Below are 25,647 nucleotides of genomic sequence, written 5' to 3'. Positions count from 1 at the left end.
TTAGACAAGAGATCCAAGTTTTCCTTCTCAAGAATAGGGATAAGTAGACAGAATAATTATTTTTATTTTTATGGTTTGTTTTTATAAGTGTTGCCGGTTCTGGGATGGCATCCCACATGTAGCCTACATGGGTCTGACTGGGGCTGTGCATGATCTGTAATAGTTGACTCCAGGACTGAAGAAGACTGACTTTAACTCTCATGTAGTGGAGAAGACATCCTGAAGAGAATTAGTGAGTGACTTTGACTGTTATCATTAGGGACCTCAGTGGTGGGACTGTGGTACAAATGACAACCCCAACAACCCTCCTCCCAGTCTTCCTGTAACTGGTTCATTTTCTCATGCGTATCCTGAGTTCTAAGACAATCAAGAAGAATATTTAATACTTAATGCATAGAAATGCATAGAAATACATGATGCATAGAAATGCATAATCTTTTTTTTATTAATTAGCTCCTATCCCCTCTCCAGTTTGTAAATAAGCCAAAGAAACTTTGTTTTCCTAAAGCTTTCACTCCTTTTTCTTTCTCAAACCCTTTGGTGTCACAAGCTTATATAATATCAATGTTGTTTGAATATATTTTGGTTCTATTTTGTACACATTTGGAAAATAATCTGCAGAATCTAGCTGTGTTTGCAAGGACTTCATAGTTTCCAAGAATTAAAAAAAAAAAAAGAATTCCACATTGATCAATTTAATTCCTTTTCTTTATCCCTCTTTCACCACCACCACCTCCCCGCCTTCTCTCTCACCTTTTTTCCAAGCTGTTTTACTGTTTGCAGGAAATACAATATTAACTTGTTTTTCTCTTAAGTATTTGAGTTTAAAACTCCTGTCTCTAAAAATACGCTTGGGGTCACTAATAAAGAAAAATTTTTCTATCTTAAAAAAAAAACAACAACAACAAAATAGTGTGACAAAAAATACAAAGACATTTAAATATTTCAACATTGTCTGAGTAGTGAGAAAGATAATAGCCCAAGGCATCTCTAACCATCAACTATAAACAGATACCAACTTTTATACAAACACTTGAACCATGGTCTTCTTACTCAGCTCTCCGGGGATGGTAGTCAAAGTTACTCAGATATTCTCTTCAGGATAGCTTCATCATATAAGACAGTTAAACTCAGTTCTCTTCAGAAAGAGGGGCTGCCTGGCTCCTATCACTGTCTATCACTTGAGAAGGAGAAACTCCTCGGAGCCTTCAAGAAGATCTGAGGAACTTGGCAGTTCTCCAATGTAAGAGAACTTTATGGTTAGATTATCACTGAAAGAGCATAACATTTTCTCAGGACCCTGACAAGGATGGCTATGTGCTAAAAGAATTAATTCAGCAACCTGAGAATTAGAGAGAAGCAGTTAATCTCAGCAGGTGAAATTTGAGAACCATGAGTTATCTGTAGGATAATGTAGACATTTAAACTCTTAGCAAAGGTCCCTCGGGCCTTTCTGTCTGTGTCTCACATAGTGTCTCCGAGCCATGACACAATTTACTCCAGGTGACCTATAACCTGTCTCTCCCCAAGATTCTATTTCCTCATAAAAGATACAGTAATAGTGTCCATTGTCTCTATAGGAGAGGCTCTCAAAGCTGGTGTTATATAAAAATACAATTAATGGCCAAATACAGGTTCTAAGATAAGAATTTTTTGAATGGATATATAGGCTTCACTGAAAAAATAGCTAAACAGCATTTACCAATTAGATTGCCTATTTACCGGGGAAATTTTTAGCGTGTGTTTTGATTTTATTTTGACTGAAGTTCTCCTGTGGCGCTCCGCAGGATGCACATTGCTCTGGTTTCTTATAGGCTGTGCCAACACCACAGAAGTTGCGGCCAGTCTCACGAGGCTGGGCAGGCTTCAGGGACAAGCCTGGTGGTAGGTGATGTGTCTTTATTTGAGGATCAGCCTAGCCAAATACAAACAAAGCTAAGCACCAAAAGGCTGGCCACAAGAAGATGGTTGTTTTAGGCTCAGCCACCATCTATTGAACTCTGCCTTGGTTGAAGGAGGGCTCAGATGGAAGAAACCACAGGTTTTTGAATTTCCAAAATACTGTCAATGGACAGTTTTTTCATTGTTGGGACATTTCCCAACATCATCCCTTGTTTTTCAAAGCCTTCCCGACTTCCCAATAATAAATACAACATCATCACCACCACCTATTATGGTGGAAAGGCAGGATTATTTTCAAGCCACAGAGGAGAGATTTAGGACATATTCCAATATAGTTTAGTAAAACTCCAGGGCCATGAGCCTATTTATCTGGCATCTTGGCAGTTCCACTGACAAAAACAAGGATGTTGGAAGGGGGAAGATGATTTGGTTTGGGATGTGCTAAGTTTGACAACAGAGTGAGACATCCATATAGAAAAATCTAAACATTTGCTCCCATGTGTATGGTCATTGTATGGTCTTGGAGATGTTTCATCTGTATCAAGGTTCACATATTTGTAATATTTTGTAATTTGTAATAATTTGTAACATTAAGAATGAAGACTAGGCCTGGATTTCTTTGATATAGGAAACTCCCAAAGGAGGAAGCTCTTTCTATCAAGGCAGGTCTGTACCTTCTCTACCACTTACAATCTCAGAGACCTGCCTAAGGCACGGAGCCCTCCCTAATCCTCATGCTTTCCCTCTGAGACTGCTCCTAGTTTATCGTCTGTGTGTCTTGTGTGCACACAAGTCCCAACTAAAATCTCATCTCCTACAGGAAGCCTTTCCCAACCCTTCTTAATTCCGGTGATTCTCCTCTCTTAATTATTTCCCATGTATCCTGTAGGTAGCTCATTTGTACGTATTTGTTGGCTTATTGTCTCCCCCACTAGACTGTGAGCTCCTTGAGGGCAGGGACTGTCTTTTGCCTCTTTTTGCATCCCTGGTGCTTGGCATAGTATCTGGCATGTAGTAGGTGCTTAATAAATTTGTGCCCAATCTGTGGTAGAAGAGCCTTCTAAGCTCATGTTGATCTGATCAGCCACAGTCAGAAACACTACCTTGACCCCAACCTGGTGATGTCATTTTGGGCTTTTTTGAAAACAAAGGCCAACAACCGGTAGACAATAAATGCTGATTAATAATGGATAATTGACAATTGATAATTGACTGACTGATTTTCCCAAGGTTAGGCAGCCAGTAAGATTCAGAAGCAAGGACAGAGCTCAAGTCCTCCCAGATTCCAGACTAGCCACTACATTCCCCAGACTTTGTTATGCTCCTACATTAACATTTTTTGGATTCAGTTAGTCAGAAAAGATCTATTGAGCAACTATTATATACAAAGCACTGTGCTTGGCATTGGGGTTAATACAAAATTTCAGGAAGATGCAGTTCCATACTGTAGGTCAAAACACAAGAGAAAGGACTTGGAGCTAGCTGAAGCACAAAGAACACCTACTTGCTAAGTGAAATACTGGGCTAATTTGCATGTCCCTGGAGAGCTAAGGTAACCAAAAAAAAATTTGCTCATCCCAAACTAAATATCAGACTGGCCTGAGGCAGCAATTGCTGGAGAATGCAAAGTAGCCAGAAAGGACAGACCTGACCTGAGGGCTTGTATTGGTTTCATACCCGGTGGTCTGCTCCCCTTGGGGAAGTGCCTGTGTGGCAGCTATAACTCAGGAGTCAACACTCAGTCTTCAGCCTGCAAAAAATGGAACAGAAATCATTAGCTAGGAATTAAAACCAAGGATAAGTGAGATAGAAAGAATGACTTGTTCTCAATGTCTTCAGACCTCCTGGTCTGGATGTGTTAACACCATAGATTACTGAGAGAGCTTGTAGTTGTAATGCTAAATGCTGTCAGTAATCTATGAGCAGTATCAATAGTGGGTAAATATCCCAATTTTAAAAAAAGGAAAGAAAAGAAGGCGAACTCTAGTGAACTTGACACTTATTCCTGAAAAATTCTGACATGAGTTATTAAAGGTTTGTGTCATGCCCAGGTGCCCATAACCAGGCAACCCACAAAGTCCACAAAGGATGGGGAGGGGTAGGAGGGGGATGAGAGTGATCAAGCTGGGGTTCATTAAGAATAACTCATGGTAGACTAACCTCATTTCCTTTCCTGATAAATTTCCTAAACTGGTAGTTGAGGAAAATATAAGCATAATATACCCAGGCTTCACCAAGACATTTGACAAAGTATCTTTTGATCACCTTTTAGACAAGATGGTGAAACTAGACTAGCTCTTAGTATATGGAGGAGGGATGACATCAGTTGAAAGCTATCAAAAGGAACTATAAGGAATGGATCAGTGTCAGCTTGGAGGAATTCCTTGAAAGTCCCTCAAGTCAACAAGCATTTATGAAGCCACAGGAATATGCCACTTACCACCAATGTGGCCTTGAGCAAGCCATTTAACTTCTCTGGTCCTCAGTTTCCTCACCTCTAAAATGGAGTGGCTGGACTAACGGACACCTAAGGTCTCTTCCATTTTGAAGTCTACAATCCTATGCGTTTCAACTCTTTATCAGGAAAAACTTCCTAATTATGTCTGTATAGACATGAATTAGGGGGCCTAGAGATGTAATGAATTCCCTGGCCCTGCAGGTCTCCTGGTAGCAGGGATGATGATGATGATGATGATGATGATGATGATGATGATGATGATGAAGAAGATGGTGATGATGGTGATGACAATGAAGACAATGATGGTGATGAGGATGAGGATGATGACTGTGATGAAGAAGAAGAAGAAGAAGAAGAAGAAGAAGAAGATGATGATGATGATGATGATGATAGTATCTATATAATGCTTCACGATTTGCAAGATGACCACTTGTTGGTGGTGCTACAGAGGGGATCCTACTTCAGATGGGGATTAGACTTTCAAGTATTTTGGGACACCACAGTCTAAACAAATAGGAGATGGGTGACTCAGTGGCTAGAACACCAGGCTTGGAGTCAGTAAGATCTGAGTTCAAATCCAGCCTCAGATACTTGGTAGGTATGTAACCCTGGGCAAGTCACTTAACCCTGTTTGCCTCAGTTTCCTCATCTGTAAGATAAACTGTAGAAGGCAATGGCAAATCACTCCAGTATCTTTGCCAAGAAAACTCCATGGACAGTATTGGTGTGCTACCATCCACAGAGTCACAAAGAGTCAAACACAATTAAACAACTGAACAACAACAAGTCTAAACCATCCGGCAAAATTCAGACCCAGGGATAGGAATGAGATTTCAGTAATACATACTAACCAGTGTGTCTCTCAGATGAATCTAGAATTTCCTGGAAGTGAAAAAGGCATTTGGAACAGAGAACTGCTCTGACATCACATTAGGAAATGAAGGAAATTCAAACACCTGAAGGATTTTGTTGTCTGGAACACTTCAACACATGTGTGTGTTTGCATGTGTGTGTGTGTGTCTTTCATTAGAAAAATATTAACTCAATCAGTTTTGAACATTTGAAACCTCAGTATTCATTGTTAGAAATTCCATGTACCCAGTGACTGGGGTTAACTTTTTAAAGGACCTTTTAGAAGGCCTGAGTTTATCAACTGACAAATTTTTTTTTTATAATTTTATGATAATTTACTACAATTTCTCTTTTCCATACAAATAATTACAATTATTACCATTTTACTTTGACATAAACAATTTTCATCCTACCATTTCAATTTTTTTTCTTACATTTTGTTTGTTTGTTTTTCCTCATTGTATCATTATACATAGCTTGGTCCTTTGAGATAGCTTTCAATTCTGGTACTAGTTGTTAGCAAACAAGTGTTCTTAACCCTTTTTGTGACATGGAACCCTTCAGCAATCTGGTGAATACTATAGACTCTTTCTCAGAATAATGTTTTTAAGTACATAAAATAAAGTACAGAGAATTACAAAGAGAACCTTATGTTGAAGTACTCACATATATATGTATGTATATACAAATATATGTGTGTATACATATGTACTTATATATAAATGTATATGTGTATATATAAACTATATCCACATATATTTTTGTATGCTCAGTGTTCCAAAAGTCATAGTGTGAATTAAACTATTTAACTTTTAGATTAAACTATACATGCATATTAAACTATACACAGATAAGCCATACATACATATGCATTAAAATATATACATGTATTTACAAACACATTTGTTATACACATGTGTAAATATACACATGTGTTGGTTTTTTATTTTTGTTTTTCAGTTGTGTCTAATTCTTCGTGACCCCATTTGGAGTTTTCTTGGCAAAGATACTGGAGTGATTTGCCATTTCCTTCTTCAGCTCCTTTTACAGATGAGAAAACTGAGGCAAACAAGGTTAAATCTGTTGCCCACGGTCACATAGCTAGAAAATGTCTGAGGGCATATTTGAACTCAAGTTTTCCTGACTCCAGGCCCAATACTCTATCCACTGCACCACCTAGCTGCTCCTGCCCCATGTGTGCTTTAAGTATCTATATATTATACATAATTTATAAATTGTAAATGCAGGCATATATGTGTGTTTACATATTATATGTCTATATTTATATATTTTTACATATACATGTATATTTATATGTGTGTTTTTACATGCATACCTAATTACATTTACTTACCCTGGGCTCCATGAACTTGAGAGTTGGGGGTTAAGAACCCTAATTTAATAGTTAAGGATGCATATAGTTTCCTTCCCAGTATCTAACTTATTTCCAATAGATCCATTCATTTATTTAGTCCACCAAGGTATTCTAGTGTAGTAGCTACCTCGTTGTATGGTTAAAAGAATACAATTCTGGCCTTTTTTATATGCAATTCTGTGCTTTGTGTCTGTATACGTGGTCGCCAAAATCCAGATTGCTGCCAGACACACTGGCTTTGCCCTGACTGCCTTGACTAGCCAAGGCCCAAAATAAATGTTCATTTTAGACATTAGGTACCCAAGGATGACTCCCAGTTCCCTCCAAACACCAATCGGAGCCTTAACTCAGCACTTCAGAGATACAATGGCATGAACCCCAGAACTATTTCCCAAGTACTGGGTATGGGAGGGGCAATCCCAGCCCTCTAGGGACAGCCATGCCAAGCCTCACCAAGGAAGGTCTATGCAGTTATCACCCTTGATTTCACTCTAGCTTGAGCAAGCAGAGCAAAGATTTTGATCTCCAGTTCCAATTCTCCCATCTGAAGTTACTTAATGTAGAATGTTGGCTAGATGGACCGGTCAAAACTGAAAGGGTTCAGCCAGTGTCAAGACTGGCTGTGCTTTGAGCTATGACTGTTTGTGTGTCTGTTTGTCTGTGTGTGTTAAACCCACGTAGAATGTATATGTGGTCACATTTTTTAAAAGCCAACAAATTAGTTAATAATCTTTTCTTTCCTAATTCCTTTTGATTAATTTGGAAAGAATATCTGTATGTAGATAATGTGTGTGTGTGTATTACATACATACATATGCATATACACAAATATATACAAACATATCTGTATATTTATGTGAATGCATGTATATTCACACTGTACATATACTATATAAATGCTAGGTCACATTATTTATATTATTTATAAGCTTTAATATCTAAAACTACACTAAGACTTGGCCATGGGTATATAGATACATACCTATATACATACATATATATATATATATATATATATACAGAGAGAGAGAGAGAGACATACATGCACGTTTATATCCTCACAGTATCTTAAAATTCATAGCACAGATTAAACTATTAAAATTTATAAGATATCATATATGTGTGTATATATATATGTATATATATGTGTATATATATGAGCCAGCAATTCTATTGTGCTTTACAAATGTTGGAGGAATTATAGAGATTTGTGGTTTCATATTCAGTCCTTTTCTGTTCCTCTTTGTATGGTTCACATGTATTGATGTTTATCAGGTTCATAACAATAAAAGACATTTATAAAAGTAGTCTCATGGAGCACTTTTTGCAAAATGACAAATTAAGGTTTTTTTTTTTTCATATGCATTTGCGTGTCTGTCTCATGATATAAAATATCTATACCAAATTCCTTGTTAAGGTAAGACAGGGAGTTAGTCTGCTTAGCTATGGGTATTTTGTTCTGTTTTAAGGAAGAATATAGACCTTTGAGGTTTAAAAATAGCCACTCTGCCTGGGAAATGACTTTGTCAAATGCCATTTCACTGAGGAGTTTAGCAGAGACAGGCCACCTTGTTGCCACAACTGCATCGTTCCATTTGAGCCAGACTCCCAGGGTAGATCAGCCAGCCAAGAATTTATGTCATTACACCTTTAGCAAAACATGGACATTCACATAAAATAAACCTGTGTCCAAATCATGTCGTGAAAGAGTGACTCAAGTCAGAAGGAAACTTCCTGCTGTCCAGGACAGTCCCATCTCACTAGACCAAGATGGGTCAGTGATGAGCTGGGTTTTTAGGCTCATAAAAGAATCAAAGATTTACAGGTGGAAAGAAGCCTAGAGCCACTTCACAGGTGAGGAAACTGAGGACCAAGGAAGGGAGTGACTCAGCCCAGGTCCCACAGGGAGTCCATGGCAAAGCTGCGATTTGGACCCAGGTGGCCTCTCTTTAAATCTAGGGGGACCTCTGTTGTCTTACAAGATATATTAAAACAGCTGAGGCCATTGAGCCTGAGTCACAGTTGTAGACATGACAGATCTCTAGGGCTAAGGTTCACTCGGCATTGCTAGCCCTTGAAAGGAACCTGCAAAACTGATGTAACATTACTTTTTGTGAATGGTCACAGTAGCCAAAGGGTTCTGTTCAGCACATTTCCTGGCCCTGCTCCCTAATTCATTAACCATTCTCTAATCTAAACTTGGAAAGCCTTGGTAGAATGGATAGAAAGCTAGATTCAAAGTCTGGAAAATATGGGTTCAAGCCCAACCTCTGACACTATAGAATTTCAAGTGTGAAGTGATTTGAAGCCATCCACTCCCATCTTCTGGTATTCCAGATCTTCTGTCTCCATTAACTCTTGGCCAAAGTCTTCAGCTGCCAATGCCAAGCCTGGTTTCAGCTTCCAGGGAAATAGAATTATCTGGAGGACTTAGGGGAGAGGAGGAGATACAGTAAAGATCATGGACCACCCCTTGATCCTTTCCAAGAATCCCTAACATGACTAAGGTTGATTTACTTTCTTCAGGGAATGTTACCCTAAAATCACAGGATCTGGGTTCAAATCCCAAGGATCTCTGATTCTCTCTGTGTGACTTTGGTCAAATCCCTTAACCTCTGTGGACCTCAGTTTCCTCATTTGTAAAATGAGGGATTGGACACGATGGCCTTTGAGGCCCCCTCTCGCTTTAGATCTTAGATTTTGGGGTTCTGTGACAGTTATGCAGTGAATACGTTTACCTGTGGCAGAAAGCTAGAATCCTTAATCCCTATCTTGGATTTTGCTGATAGGTGTGGGGCAATGAGATATAGATGACCAATAAACACTGGCCTCAAGTGCTGTCTTTTCCTGAGAACTAAGCGAACTTCACTTTCACTACCATTATTTATCCACTGCCATCCACTGATTCCTGTCTTCCTTCCATCATCTCACTTCTATCCTCCACAGGGACCCAATGGTATCAAACTCAAATGGGGGGGAGGGGGAACAGAGATATTAAACCTTAGTAAGGATCTGCATATTGACTTAGAAAACCACAGATTAACATCATCTATGCTCCATTGTATTTTTATTTGTTTTGTCAAATTTTCCCAATTATATTTTAATCTGATTCTGGCAACACTGATTGACACTTCAGCCTTAGCTCATTCACCATTATTTGCTACTATGAGAATACTGCCTTTAAGATTTTTCCACTTCTCCTTCAATGTTGTTTTCAGAAATTATATTTCAGAGGAAAGATTGGGCTCTTTAACTGAGGCAGACTGCTAGTGACCAATTGATTGATTAATTGCCCCATGTTCAAGCCCGGAGGTGTTTGACTCCAAAATAGTCAGACATCTAGCCCTTACTAAGCACCTACTATGTGCCAGGCACTGTGTTAAGTGCAATTCAAATCTAGTTATAAGACCAAAGTTAAATTAAGCAGTAATTGATTAAGATTAGTAAGAGATACCAAATTTTACTTCAACTAGAGAATTAAGATTTTTTTTAGCATGCTTTTTAAAAAAATAGACTTTAATCCTAGTATGCTGTAATATTTAAGTTCATGTAGGCATGTTAGACCTCTAGATGGCCCAGTAGATATGGAGCCAGGGAGATCTGAGTTCAAATCCAGCCTCAGGCACTTACTAGCTGTGTAACCTTGGGCAAGTTATTTCACCTCTCTATGTCTCAGTTTCTTCGACTATAAGATGGACATAATAATAGTACTTACTTCTCAGATACTGTGAGGATCAAATGAAATAGTTATTATAAAGCTCTTAGTACACTGCCTGGCATGTAGTAGTAATGTAAATGCTAGCCATTATTATTCATATATTTTAATAGTTATAGTAAGAAAGCATGCTAATAACTCCTCTGTTAACCAGGCCTATGATTTTATTTATTAAAACCACGAGACCAAGACACTTGTGTGGTGATAATATGGTGCCCAAATACAGAATCAATTTTGAGAGGTACATAGACATCTTAAAAGAGATAACAGTAAACATCACAACTGTTTTCCAGCCCAAAGCAATTCTTCCTATTTCATTCTGCGCTGGGAAGAGGGCCCATGCAGTTGCCTAAATATATTTTGCTTGAATCAAATTCAGTCTTTTTTTCTACCCACTGTAAGATTTTCTTTTTTCCCAAAAAATGCCTGTCTCCAAATGCAACGTGTCCTAAGATAGACTGAAAGAAGATTGCAATCTACCTACAATCAAAGAGGCATGAAAATTTAAAAACTTTTTTTTATCAAGGGAATTGATTTTCCTGCCTCTTCATAAAATTTCTCTTTTGGAAAATGGTTTGTGGTGAGACTCTCAGAAAAGGGGATTCTGTGGAAACCAGGCTCCCTTTCTCAGTGAAACCAGAAACCCAGTGCTTTCTTATAGAGTCTATGTACTTCTGATATTAATATTAAAAAACCAGATCTTAGAACTTTCTCTGGGGGTAGCAAAAGGTTCTGAAACCAGGTTGTGACTCTTCGAATTATAATCTCAGAGACCGCACCATTTTCTCCCCATACTGGGTGAGACACATCTTGAGTTCAGGGTTGGGGAAGGACTTCTGTAGCACTGAGAGTATTTGAATTGTACTCTGTGTGTGTGCATGTGTGTGTGTGTGTGTGTGTGTGTGTGTGTGACAGAGAGAGAGAGAGAGAGAGGTATTCTTTATGGCAGCTGAGATTGGAACAGCAGGCAGAATTGGGGGAATGTGGCAGCCACAGTACAGTGGCAATCAGGGATAGAGGGAGAGAAATCTCTGAAGGCTGAGCAGCCTTCAGGGGCCAGGTTTCTGTTCTCTAGAACAAAGACCTCTGGGGTGTATGGTTGGAATGTACTACACTGCTTGAATGAGGTCACTCCTTGGGATCCACAAAAGTACAATAAAGGTTTAATTTCCTTCTTTTCCCTGGTGCCTCTTGAAGAAAGGCATTTTCCACGTGATTAACTGTTTCCTTAAGCTGTTCTTATTTCCTGATTTTTGTCACCTATAAATAGTGACCCAAATAAACAAATAGTGATCATAAGTGACTGTGACTCCCATCTTTTAATTAATTGCAGGCAAGGGAGAGTGCAAGGGAAGATGCCAATGACAAGCTCAGTATGCACAGAATTAAACAGGTCAGAGATTTAAACTTCTGTCTGGAATGTTAGGATTTTCAGTCTCTAGCTGGGACTGGACCAGTTGAGATGATACTTTATGGTTTTGATTTTATTGAGAATTCTTACAAGCTTCTAAATAGCAAAGATAGATAAACATATGACTTAAGACCATGCACTCATAGACTAATGCAATTAATGATGAACCAGATTCAGGTGGTATGGACTGCTAAGCATCTCAGAGAGGTTTCTTGTCTCTGGAGCAGAGGCAGGATAAAGGCATTGACCAAGGAAAGATTATACTTCTAGAGTTATACGTTGGTTTGCATTTCTCTAATCAATAGTAATTTAGAACATTTTTCTCATATGACTATAAATCACTTTAGTTTCTTCCTCTGAAAACTGACTTTTCATATCTTTTGACCATTTATCAATTGGGGAATGACTTGTATTCTTATAAATTTGACTCAGTTCTCTGTATATTTTAGAAATGAGGCCTTTATCAGAGACACTGGTATAAAAATTCTTTCCCAGTTTTCCACTTCCCTCCTAATCTTGGATGCATTGGCTTTGTTTTTGCAAAAACTTTTCAATTTAGTGTAATCAAAATTATCCATTTCGCACTTCATAATGTTCTTTCTCTCTTATTTGATTATAAATTCTTCCCTTCTCCATAGATATGAAAGGTAAACTATTCCTTGCTCACCTGCTTTGCTTATAGTATCAGTCCTTCTATCTGAATCCTGTACCCATTTTAACTTTATCTTGTTGGTCTATGCCCAGTTTCTGCCATATTGTTTTCCAGTTTTCCTAGCAACTTTTGTTATCCCAGAAGCTGGAGTCTTTGGATTTATCGAACAGTAGATTAGTATTGCATACCTAACCTATTCCACTGATCTACCACTCTATTTCTTAGCCAGTACCAAGTAGTTTTGATGATTGCTGCTTTATAATACAATTTAAGATCTGGTACAGCTAGGCCACCTTCCCTTGCATTTCTTTTCATTAGTTTAGGGTGGCACATGGAAGAGAAAGATGAGGTCTGGAAAATCTGCCTTGCCCACATTTCTAAATTGGGGTGGGGGTAGGGTAGAGAAAAGAGCAAATGATCCTTTAGCTTTCCACTTTTCACCCTAAACCTCCAAACCTTGCCAGATACTGACACCTGCTGGTGGTACAAATAATTATTTTTGCACATTTCCCTAGTCCCAGCCAAAGATTGCAAAGGCTGCTTTCTGCTCCCAGGTAGTCAGCAAATTGTAGAGAAGGGAAACAAATCAAGTCAACAAGCATTTATTAAGCACCTACTGTGTATCAGGCACCATGTTAAGCACTGGGGATACAAAGAAAGAAGAAAAAACAGTCGTTACTCTCAGGGATCCCATAGTCTAATGAGACCACATACAGATAACTATGTACAAACAAGTTTTATACAAGATAAATTGGAGATAATCTCAAAGGGAAGACATTAGAGTTAAGAGGGGTCCAGAAAGGTTTCTTGCAGAAGGCAGAATCTTAGCTGAGACTTAAAGAAATTCAGGGAAGCCAGGAGGCAGAGGTGAAGAGGGAGCTGAAATGTAGGGAGTCAGGAGATGGGTTGTCTTATACGAGGAATATTGAGGAAGTCAGTGTCACTGGATCACAGAGTACATAGAAGGGGGTAAGATAGAAGAAGTCTCAAAAGGTAGGAAGGGCTTTAAGAAGCCAAACGGAGGGTTTAACATGTCATCCTGGAGTTAGTAAGGAGCCGCTGGTGTTTATTGAATGGAGAAAATGAAGGGAAGCCAAAATGGTCAGACCTGTGATTTAGAAAGATCAATTTGATGGCTGAAATCCGACTTGTTACCAAGGCCTGTTGATTGTGCCTCCTAGCGCCTCTCCTGTTCTCTCCCATCTCCACCTCTTGGCTGCCTTAGATTCCTTCAAGTCCCAACTAAAATCCCATCTTCTGTAGGGATCCCTTCCCAATTCCCCTTAATTCTAGTGCTTCCCTTCAGTTGATTTCCAGTTTATCATGCCTATAGCTTGTTTGTACATAGCGGTTTGCATGTCATCTCCACATTAGACTGTAAGCTTCTTGAAAGCAAGAACTGTCTTTACCTTTCTTTAAAAAAAACAAACCATGGTTTCACAGTGCCTGTAATGTCAATCAATCAACAATCAATCCATAAATATTTATTACGTGCCTACTATGTGTCAGGAACTTCAGTGCTAAGCACTGAAGATACAAAAAGAGGCAAAAGAGAGTCCCTGCCCTCAAGGAGCTTGCAGTCTAATGAGGAGACAACATGCAAACAAATGTATACAAAGCAAGCTATGTACAGGACAAAGAGGAAATAATTAACAGAGGAAAGGTACTGGAATTAAGAAGGGTTGGGGAAGGCTTCCTGTATTAGGTGGATTTTAATTGAGAGCTAAAGGAAGCCAGGGAGGTCAGTAGTCAGAGTAAAGGAGAGAGAGCATTCCAGGCATGAGGGACGGCCAGAGAAAATGGCAGGAGCCAAAAGATGGGGTGTCTCATTGGTGGAACAGCCAAGAGGCTGGGGTCACTGGATTGAAGAGTAAGGTGTAAGACTGGGAGGCAGGAGGGAGCAAGTAATGAAGGGCCCTGAATGGCAAACAGCATGTTGTATTTTGCTCCTGGAGGCCATAGAAAGCCACTGGAGTTTATTGAGTAGGAAGGTGACATAGTCGGACCTGGGCTGTAAGAAAATCACTTTAGTGGCTGAATAAAGGATGGATTGGAATGAGGAGAAACTTGAGGCAGGCAGACCCACCAGCAGGCTACTTCACTAGTCCAGGAGTAAGGTTATGAAGGCCTATACCATGGTCACGGCAGCGTCAAAGGAGAGGTGTTATGAAGGGAGAATCACCACAATTTGACAACTGATTAGATATTGGGGGTGGGGGAGGTGGGATGGAGATGAGAATGAAGCTGAAACCTAGTTGTGAGCTTGGTTGATTGAGAAGATGGTGGAGCCCTCCACAGTAAGAGGGAAGTGGGGGGAGGGGTTTGGGGGAAATATAATGAGTTCAATTTTGGACATGTTTATTTTAATTGCTTTAAGTTTAATTGATGCCTTCTTTCTATATGACAAACATTTACAGATTACTCCCACTTCGTAAATGATCTCTCATAACAAATTAAAACAGTTAAGTAAAATTAATAATAGAATGATCTCATCTGAAAAGGCATGCAGCATTTCACATCTGTAACCTTCCCTATCTACTGATTTTAATTAAGAGAAATTCTGCCTCATTGGACAAAGGAGGAAAGAAAAATTACTTGTAATCCATATGTGTAGTCAAGGAAATCACATTCCCTTGATTGTTGTATGCAAAAGCGTATGTCTCGTGCCTTCTGAATCTATCCCACTGTCACAGATGGCACGTTTCATTATTGGTCCTCTGAAATCACTGACAGCCATTGTGTTACTCATAGCTCTTACAGCTTTCAGAGTTGTTTGTTTCTATACTGTTACTGTTATTGTACAGACTGTGCTCCTGGTTCTGCTCAGAATTCGTTCTTCATCAGTTTATAAAATCCTCAAAATTCTTCACTGTTATGACATTGACGTCACAGCATAAATTGTTCTGAATCTGCTCACTTCACTCCGTATGATGTCATAAAAGTCTTCCCATGCTTTTTTGAAATCACTTCTTTCCTTATTTCTTATAGCACAGTAGTATACTCCATCATATTCACAGACCACACTCATTAGGCCATTCCTCAATTAATGGGCTTCCCTTTAGTTTCCAGGTTTGGGGTTTTTTGCCACCACGGAAAGGTGCTATAAATATTTTGTACACAAAGGATCCTTTGTTCTCTTTTGGGTGTAGGCCTAGGATTGTCATAGCTGGGTCAAAGGACATGCACTTTGTGTATCATCCCAAATTACTATTCCAATTCAAAATATCCAGTGGGCAGCTGGAAACATGAGACCAGAGGACAGGGTTAGATAAATAGATTGAGAGTTTTCACCATAGAGATGATAATTGTGTCATGGGTACTGAGATCATCAAATAAAATAGGAGAGAAGGAGAAGAGAAAAGGACCAAGGATAGAACCTTGGGTGGCACCCACAGTTACCAGGTGCAGCCTAAATGAAGAGACAGCAAATGTGACCAAGAAGGAGTGGTCAGACAGATAGGAGAACCAGGAGAGAGTAGTGCCCTAGGAACTTAGAGAGAAGAAAACATTCAGGAGAGATGAGGGTGATCAGCAGAGCCAAAGACTGCAGAGAGGTCAGGAAGGATGCGGATTGAGAAAAGATTCATTAGACATGGCGATTAAGAAGTCATTGGTAACTTCAGAGAGTGCAATTTTGGTGGAATGATGAGGGTGGAAGCCAGGCTGCCCAGAGTTAAGAAGACATGAAAGGAAGTAGAGGCATCAACTATGATGGCCTTCTCAAGATGGTTAGCCATAAAAGGCAGGAGAGATGGGGGATGCTAGCTATGGGGGATGGATGGGTCATGTGAGGGTTTTTGTGAGGATGGAAGAAACAGAGGCACGTTTGTAGGCAGTAGGGAAGTCGCCAATAGACAGGGAGAGACCTAAGATGAATGAGAGGGTGAGGATGATAGAGGGCAAGCCATTTGATATAGATGACATGTGTGAAGTCCTACAAAACATGTTTCCACATCAGCCATGTTGCAAAAGAAAACACAGACCAAAAAAAAAAAGTTTAAAAATTATGCTTCGATCTGTATTCAAATTCCGTCAGTTCTTTGTCTGGAGATGGATAACATTTTTCACCATGAGTCCTTCAGAACCACGTCCTTCTTAAACCTTGGTACCCAGGGCTAAGCACAGAACCCCACATAGGGCTGGAGGAGGGCAGAATACAGAATCCCCAGGTCTGTTCGCTTTGCCTCTTCCAGTGCCTTGGCTAGCACACTGCTGACTCAGTAATTAAGAGACCCAGAATTCAAATCAGGGTCTTCTGACTCTAGACTTAATACTCCAGCCACTGTTTTCTGCACCCTCCTGATCTTCCTCACTCCTCACTCCTCCTCCTCCTCCTCCCCCCCTTTGTCCCCCTTTCCTCATCCCTACCCCCCAAAAAGCAAGAAAGAAATGACAGTCTGTGTGACAAACATAAAATAATAAATGTTTTATTTGTGTCACCCGCAAAAAGCAAATACACTTTTATATAAAGTTACTTAAGGCATAGGACAGTAATCATCGTATCATCAGCATCTTTTAGTGAATATATGATAGAGTAAGGGGACATTTAAAAGTCGCATACATTGGTGATTACATATAACATTATACAAACTACTTAATTATAGCAGCCTCAAGATTTCCTTGTTTCTTTAACTAGTCAACTAGCAGCAAACTTAATTATATATATACAAAGCTATCATTGCAAACATTCAGTAGATGTTTCCCTCCACGGTTTGAGTCATACCAGAATTTTTATCACATTAACAAAAACAGGCTGGGATCCCTGTTGCTGGGGAGAATGAGGATGGTGGATTGCTTGAGCTCAGGAGTTTTGAGCTACAGAAGGGTGAAAGCCAATTGGGTGTCTCTACTAAGTCCAGGGCCTCCAGGCTGTCTAAGGAAGGGCGAACCGGCCTGGGCTGAAGTCGTAGAGTAGGATTGGCCACTGCAATTCTAACCTAACTAAGATAGGAAGACCCAGTCTCAAAAAAAAATCTATTTCTATATAATGAAGGTCTTACAAAAAATAAAAAGTTGAAAAGTCTAAGTATATAAAAATGGCAAAGGACCAGGTATCTTAACCAATGGGTGTTGGGTTTGAATTTTATTTTATTTTTTGTCTGTTGGTTTCAGGAAAGACACGGTATATTGATTTTTCTGTTTTGTTTTGTTTTATGGTTTACAAATTCAGATGAAAAATGCATGGAAGTTTCCAGGAGGTTTGTCAGAGCCTGGAGAGGATATTGGTATGTGTCTTGTTCTATTTTTAATGGCCTAGAATGAGCTAAGGAAATCCAAGAAGTAACCATCCAGTCTGCTTAGCTAGTAAATAGGATTTGAAAGATGATGGAGAAGTTAGCTCTGGGTTAGATGTAAAAGAAAGGGCAAATTCTGTTGAATCCAATAACCATCGATTAATTTCCCACAGTGTGCCAAGCTCTGCCGAATTCTCCAGAAATACAAAAGCAAAATCATAACAGTCCCTGTCCTCAGAGCTGAGGCTGTGTGGCTTAGTGAATAAGGCCCTGGACTTGGAGTCAAAAGGACCTGGGTTTCAATTTCAGATGCTAACTAGATGTATGGACCCAGAGCAAATCACTTAACTTCTCTGGGTGCCTCAGTTTCCTCATCTGCAAAATGGGAGGCTTAGATTCAATGACCCCTAAGACTCCTTCCTGTTCTAAATCCAAAATCCTAGGATATTAAACTTAATCAGTTTGCCTAATCCATGGTCCATTTGGAGCATATTTATTTATTTATTCATATTTTTTCACCTAGTATGGTTCAGATCCACCCAACCGAAAGTGGCCCATAAAAGAATCCTGAGGAACTTGAGAGATGGTCAGGAAATAGAGGCACAGCCATCAGTAAAGTCTAGATAGGCATATGTAATCTGGCATTTAGATAGGCATGCAGACCTACCTACGAGAGAATACAACCCTTCCCTCAGAAGTCAGAGATGGGGAAATTGGTCTAACTCAGCTCCCGTTGTGTGCCAGGCATCAGGTAAAACATGCCTGATGCCAGTAACCTCTAGAGCAGTGGACGGTGGACTCCTGAAGAAAGATGGCTGCTCAGAGGGGCAGTTAGGTGATAGAGCTCCAGCCTTGGAGTCAGGAGGACCTGAGTTCAAATCTGGCCCCAGACACATAACACTCACTAGCTGTGTGACCCTGGGCAAGTCACTTAACCCCATTGTCTAGCCAAAAAAAAAAAAAAAGATGGCTACTCAGAGATGATCAGTCACCAAGACCAGGGCCACTTGGTGGTGTCAGGCCTGGAGCTAAAATCCTAGTTAGAATACGTTGGTGGAAAATTGGAGGGATCCATTTGGTATTATTTCCCTCAAGACTAAACATTCCAACCTCAATTTATACAAGTTCCTAAAACTGATTTCATTTGAAAAACTTCTTTCTTCATCACTCCTCCAATACCAACGTGTCACCCAGATAGACTCATCCTTAATCTATTACCATGACCAGCTCTCAATGACCTGCAAGCAGGAGGGTTTACAAGGAGCAATTTGGGTTTTCAGGTTCTTAAAATCCTTTGTTAATATAAAAGGGATATCTGGCCTGCAGCAGGCTCAGGGAGGATTCTGCTACCAACACTCTTAGTTGGCCCCAAGTCAACCCTAGGAAAGTAATGAACAAGGCAGGCCAAGAGATCCCCTCTGCTCGGGACCGTTCCTTTGGGTCATTCAGAGTGAACTGGTACAGAGCTCTAGAAAGGAGGCCTAGAATGCATCCTCCGTGTTCTGCCTCTGTATGGCATGTCACCTGTGTGACTGTGGGAAAGTCACTTTGTCCCTCAGTTTCCTCATCTGCAAAATGAGGGGGTTGGTCTCTTCCATCTCTCGTCTATGATCCTTTGAATTCAACGGAGCTGTGAAGAGCTTTCAAGCTTCTCCTATCTAGATAGAGCAGGCACGTGGTTTTATCTGGAGTATTATGAATGCCTAGAAGATGATTCGCCATTACCCAAAGAGAAGTACAAAAGTAAGACAAGCAGCCAGTGATTTCTGCATCTTCAATACCCTGCGTCTTCCCATTAGCCCAGATAACTAAGAGCTGGCCACACACGGATCATTATGCCCAACAACTCCCCCACTTAACCCAAAGATTAGGCATCTGTAGGTCTCAAGTTCCTAGAGCAGGGGTCCATAACCTTGTTTGTGCTGGGGACCCCTTAGGTAATCTGGGGACACCTTTGGGTCCCTTCTCTGAATACTGCATAAAATAAAATGCATAGAATGACAGAGGAAACCAGTTACATTGACATAAAAAATGGAATTTTTCCCTTCCAAGTTATCGGACCCCTGAAATCTATCTACAGATAGGTCCATGGACTTCAGCTTAAGAACCCCTAGTCTAGAGTGAAGGAAAAGAAAGCTGTCTGAGAGACACAAAGTTCTCCTAAAGCCAATGCGTGTGGCTTTGTAAGTGAGAGAGTCCACCCTCGGGCCTGTGAAGTCAGGCAGCAGCTCCTGCACAGCAACAAGAACTCATAAGGAGAGCCATGGGAGGAGAGTCTCAAGAGCAGAGCACACAGCCCTCATTAACTCCTAAGACCATCACCGATGGCAAAGAAGTTGACGCTGAGCATCCAAAATAGGTGAGGGAGGTGGTTTAACCTAGGCAGCTACCCCCTTTAAGAAAGCAAAACATATTTTAGGAATATTTCAGTTAGAAAAAAGTTTCTGGCACTTAAAAGGAGAAATTTCAGGGGACCTGGAAAATGTGTTGCCACAGAATGCCCCATTCCCTTGGGCCTCCAAGGATGCTATGTGACAAAACATAAAAGAGGAAACATGGTCTGACCTTGGAACCAGAAAGAGTTGGGTTCAAATCCTGCCCCTAACACTTCCCTCCCAAGGCTCTAGGCAACAGCACTCTAAGACAAAATTACAAAGACCTTTGTTGACTGGTAGAGGGAATCCCCTCTATCTACAAAATTACAGGTCTAGCCCCTATCTCTATACATTGTGTTGGAATATAGTAATAACTGGAAATCAAGTGGAACTCTGATGAGTTAAGGACAAGAAATGCCAAGAGAGTAACCCTAAGGATTTTGTGGTCTCAGAGGTCTCTAGGACCATATCTGGAACCCAGAAGGCCCCAGAGGAGAAAGTGAGGTTGGTGACTTTGTACAGCCCTCCCTTGCTTAAATCCCTTTCACTTGCATGTCACAGCATCACCTCCCTGATGTCATGGTCCTCTTGGAGAATGAAGGACAAACAGCAGGCAAGATTACGAGGCAGCCTCCAGGACAGATCAGACAGAGAATGTCAGTGCACATGAAACAGGGCAAACACATATTCTGCCAAGCCCTTTCCCGATCATTGTTAAATACATATCACAAAACACAAATGACAACAGACATCATTATTTCAGCATCGTCCTATAGAAGGCATACACCTTATATATGCAAAATATATATATGCAAAATAACAACAACATAATAATAATGACAGAAGACAGCTTTCCGTTTGTTCTTCAGACTCCTAAAATGTTCTTTCTGGTTAATTTACAGTACTTTAAAGTAATACAAACAATAGCAGAACAAGAAAATCAAGGAATTTACTTTGAAGCAAAACTGAAATCTGTCCTGTTGTGGGAGAAGTTTTCTCCCATTGGAAGGCATGATGTCCTCGTGTTATCCCAAATGAGTTCCATACTTGTGCACTAGCCATGCATGCTGGACACCCAAACACCTGCTTGTTCTCATTTTCCCAGTCGATTTTATAGACTAAACATTATCATTTTGGTTAAAGAACTGACTCTTGATCATCTGGAATTTTGGTGGTTTAGACGTGCAAGGTCCCCATTGCCCTGGACCCAGGAGTTCTCATCCTCCAGTTATACAAGGGCCAAGGCTATAAATTCAATGCCAGTCTCTCTGGGTAAGAGTAGTAAGAAACAATTATGGCAATGGATTTTGTACCTTTAAAATGCTTTTACAAATAGCTTTGCTTAAAAAAATGTCAAGAGTAGCTTAAGTAGTAATCTATCTCCACAGATATAGATAAAGAGAAGCCAGATCAAAATGAGTGTCATGGCCTCGAATGATAAGGAAAGAAAACTCAGCCACTTTGCTCCTTAAAAAATGAATTGAGTTTTCCAAATTATATTCGGGGGGGGTTTTCCCCTTATTTTTAAGAATGTAATTTCTAAGTATGTCTGGCCTACAGTTAACTCTCAATTATAGCAGTTAATGTAGTGGAACTTACAGGTCCATTTAACAAGTGGGGACCAAATCCTGTAACCTCTTAAGTCCCTTAAATTTCCCCTCTGCCAACATTGCTGAAACAGGAGACCAAGTAATAAGGAAGGCAGGGAGATGGAAAGACAGTTTCCAGGAAGAGCCCACAGGGAGATGCTGGGAAGTGAGACATTTTCTTCCACTCCCTTCCATGCCTGCTTTCCAATAACCTTATTGCTTGACAGCCAGCAACAGTGGAAGCAATTGAAAAAGTATTTTAAAGGAAACCAGATGCCTACAGCCAATGGGAATCAAAGAAAGAGAAGGGGGTTCTGCCACATGCTAGCTGTCATGTTCATTTCCCTTCTCTGTCCCCTTTGTCCTCAGCCATAAAAGGAGGCCCAAGAGCAGCAAACCTCCGAGGACCTTCCTAACACTAGCTCTTAGGGTCCTATGATGGCATCCAAGTAACAGGATTGATTAGTGCTGGGAAGTAGTGTCCAGGGTCCTTGAGTGGTCACCGAAGAGAAGTAGAGACCACAGGGGCAAACCCACCCCAAGAATGTTTGCTTAGAAGAGGTCACTACTGGACTGGACGTGCAGACCAAGGAGGAATTTATGCCCCAGGAGTGAAGTAATCCCATTCAGGCCCTGATGTTATATACCCGCCCGACTTTGGGCAAGTCGCTGACTGTCTAGGGTTGGACCAGACCAGCTCTGGAATTCCTTCTAGCTCAAATCTGGGAGTCTAACAATGAAGTCCACCATATCTACCTTCAATTATTCAAGAAAGGACGTTAGAAAAAAAACAATGTTGTACTTAAAAAGTGCTCATTACTTACGCTGTTACCTAGAAAGAAATCGGAACAGTAAGATAAGTAGTAAATGGAGTGTTTTAGTCTTCGTCGAGTCCATTTGGGTTCCTTGGGATCTTGGGCCTGGGCAAAGATGGGTACATGGTGCGAGGAGGCAGGAGCTGCCATTAACCAAAGACAGAAAGAACGTGAGCTTGCCTACCCAGCAAGGAGACATTCCCCACAGGTCAGAACAGACCCCAGGAGAGAACAATCACTCAACAGTTAAACAGCAGCATTTTGTAGTGGAGAAACAGCACTGAACCAGGAGCTAGCCCTGGCTCACATACGTAACCTCAGACAAATTCCTTCCTCCCTGCGGCCTCAGTTTCCTTATCTGTCAAATAGTGGGGCAAAACAATGCCTCCAAGTTCCTCTCCAGCTTTAAGATTCCATGAGGACCCAAATCCATTCATGAAGGCTGGACAAATTGTATCTTTTTCCCTCATGGTGCAGATGACCCAAGCTTGGATGGGCGTTGGGCACTTTTGTCCACTAAAATAAGTAGCCAGGTTCCCACTCTGTCGTTCCAGATTTGCAGAGGTTGACTCCTCTGGCGATTCCCTAGATCAGCCAGTTCAGAAAAGGATCCCAGTTATACAATCCATTGTAGAAAGTCATTTATAAATCCAAGACAACTCTGAAGGACTTATGATGAAAAATGCTGTCCATCCCCAGAGAAAGAACCAATGTAATCTGAATGCAGATTGAAGCAGACTTTTTTACTTTCTTTATTTTTCTTGGGTTTTTATTTTTATCTCTCTTTTTTTTTTAACATGACTAATATGGAAATAGGTTTTGCATATACACACATATAACCTATATCAAATTGTTTGCCTCCTAAATGAGGGAGGTGGGGAGGGAAGGAGAGAATTTGGAACTGTTTTAAAAATGAATGTTGAAAATTGTACATGTAATTGGGGGGAAAATGAAATATTAAATTTTTTAAAAAAGAAAGTCATTTGTAGGCCTCATCCTTTTCAGGGTGTCCCCAAAGTCTTCCTTCTTGGCCAAGGGCATGTGAGGACTTCATTGGTTGGCATTGGAATGTGGCCTTTGAGGGGGCAGCAGATTGCGGTCCCTTAAAGGACCACGTTGCACAAGGATGTGTCCCCACCAGTGTGATCTGTTGCACATTCTTCCCTTTTCCCCAGGAGACACAGCTATTCGAGAGGTTTTGGAAGAGACTGGCATCAAGTCGGAATTCAAATCCCTCCTGAGTATCAGGCAACAACATGGGGCCCCCAATGCATTCGGGAAGTCGGATATGTACATCATCTGCCGGCTGAGGCCGCTTTCCTTCCACATTAGCTTCTGTCCGCACGAGTGCCTGAAGTGTGAGTGGATGAATCTCACAGACCTCGCGCAAACAGATGACACAACTCCCATCACCCACAAAGTTGCGAATTTGCTGCTTTACGGGCACAGGGAAGGGTTTGAGAAGGTTGACATCGCCATGCAAGAACTCCCCTCTGTCTACGTGGGCCTGTTCTATAAACTCTATCACAGGGAGTTGCCAGAGCTCTATGAAAATATAGCTAGAATGGATTAAAATTCACATTTACAGCCTTTAATAATTTAAAAAGAGTTTCTGGGGCAAATGAATGAATAGTAGACTTAGGAGGAGTGATCACTAGACCTGTTTTTTCTACATTATTTCTTTCAGGATAAATGTGTTTTAAAATGTGCATATCTTTAGAAGTTTCTTTTACAAAGGGAGCCAGAATCAAGAAAAGAGGAGTGCTTCCTTCCCAGGGAGGCTCGCCACGTGTCACAATGGACACATCAGTCACTTAAGCAATCTCCAAGCTTGTTGTATTGCTAGCGTCCCATATTGACACGATGATTTAACTCACCCCTGGTAAATAAAAGCTTACGGTTTGGCCAAAGTCATCCCAAATGGGTAAACAAGCTTGTGTCTTCTTTTTTCCGTCTTCTGCCTCCTTTTGGAATGGAAGAAGAAACCGAGGGCCCCGTGCCAATCAGCTCTTAGCAGACATGGGAAGGAAAAGGATGGCTTTCTGCCCCGGTCCAGTCTTAGAGCCAAGCTTGTACTGCCCTGTGCGTTTCAGTGCCACGTACCAATTGGAATATTTCCTCGAGCGATAAGTATTGTAGTTGTTAGACTCCAGACGTTCAAAGAAGAAACACTCTTCGGTCACACATTTCTGAAAAAAATAAAATGATCCCTATTATTAGTGTTATTAATAACTCACATTTCTGGATACTGTGGGGGTTTACAGAGTGTCACTCTTTCTTCTATCCTAGGAGGTATGGGGGGAAAGCATTCTTACCTCCATTTCCTAGATGAGGAAACTGAGGTCTACAGAGGGAAGGCCCATGTCACACAGCTGGGGAAACACTGGAGCCATATTCAAGCCTAGGTATTTGCTGAAGACAATGCCAGCCTTTCTCATACGGCTGTGTGTGCCACCCCTTCTCCTCTTCCTCTTCTTCCCTAATTCTGAGTGCCTACAGGGGGTCAGCATTGTTTGTTTCTAAGAGGTTGGCCAACAAGCATGGTATTCTTTAAAGGAGACAGCAGATGTTTCTTCTGAGGAGAAAATCCATCTTCTGACTCCTAGTACTGTGTGCTTCTAATAAAAGAATTTCCCGTCACTCAGCCATAGACAATGGGGAACGTGGGAGGAAGAACGAGTTGCTTTCTGGTACCCTCAGGGGTGAAGCCATTCAGCTCTAGGAAAATAATGCTTTTTGTCCTGCCAAATGTGACCTTTGGGGTGACAAAAGAGATTTAGAAAGGAGAGAATTCCCAGCATGGAAGCTTCCCTCCCTCCACCAATGCAGAATAGAAGCAATTGAGTAACTGCTAGGAAGCTAGGTGGTTCAGTAGATAGAGCTCTGGGTCTTGAGTCTGGAAAATCTGAGTTCAAATCTGGCCTCATACACTTCCTAGCTGTGTGACCCTGTGGAAGTCTCTTAACCTCTGTCTGCCTCAGTTTCCTCTTGTGTAAAATGGGGATAATAAAATATAATAGCACCTACCTTAGAAGGTTGCTAGGAGGGTTCAATCAAATGAGATAACACATATGCATTTTGCAAGCCTTAAAATCTTATAAAGATGCTAAGCTATTGTTACCATGGTAATAATAATAATAATAATTATTATTATTATTATTATTATTATTATTATTATTTACCATACAGCAAATTTTATATTAAAATGACTTATCTAAATTTGTACAGACTATACTACTAATGGGAAATGTGTTGGGTCCCTCCTTCCT

At 40.6% G+C, this 25,647-nt stretch overlaps 2 protein-coding genes across 3 annotated transcripts in view; one reads left to right on the top strand and one right to left on the bottom strand.

Moving 5' to 3' along the window:
• The window catches only part of NUDT6 (nudix hydrolase 6), a 44,540-nt gene extending 20,241 nt beyond the window's left edge, over positions 1 to 24,299 (top strand). For both annotated transcript variants that reach the window (XM_021008264.2, XM_078148717.1), the window contains 2 exons: positions 17,536 to 17,590; positions 23,554 to 24,299. In XM_021008264.2, the coding sequence (XP_020863923.1) occupies positions 17,536 to 17,590; positions 23,554 to 23,951 (453 nt within the window). In that variant the 3' untranslated portion in view covers positions 23,952 to 24,299. The remainder of the gene's footprint in view (positions 1 to 17,535; positions 17,591 to 23,553) is intronic.
• Positions 16,777 to 25,647, bottom strand: part of FGF2 (fibroblast growth factor 2) — a 70,748-nt gene continuing 61,877 nt past the window's right edge. The window contains exon 3 of the mRNA XM_021008271.2: positions 16,777 to 24,567. Within this exon, the coding sequence (XP_020863930.1) occupies positions 24,382 to 24,567 (186 nt within the window). The 3' untranslated portion in view covers positions 16,777 to 24,381. The remainder of the gene's footprint in view (positions 24,568 to 25,647) is intronic.

This window comes from Phascolarctos cinereus, unplaced genomic scaffold (assembly GCF_003287225.1).
Source record: "Phascolarctos cinereus isolate Bilbo 61053 unplaced genomic scaffold, phaCin_HiC Scaffold_9;HRSCAF=440, whole genome shotgun sequence".
NCBI classification, from domain to species: domain Eukaryota; kingdom Metazoa; phylum Chordata; class Mammalia; order Diprotodontia; family Phascolarctidae; genus Phascolarctos; species Phascolarctos cinereus.
Note: the sequence above shows the minus strand (reverse complement) of the source record. Positions and strands in the feature narration are given on the sequence as shown.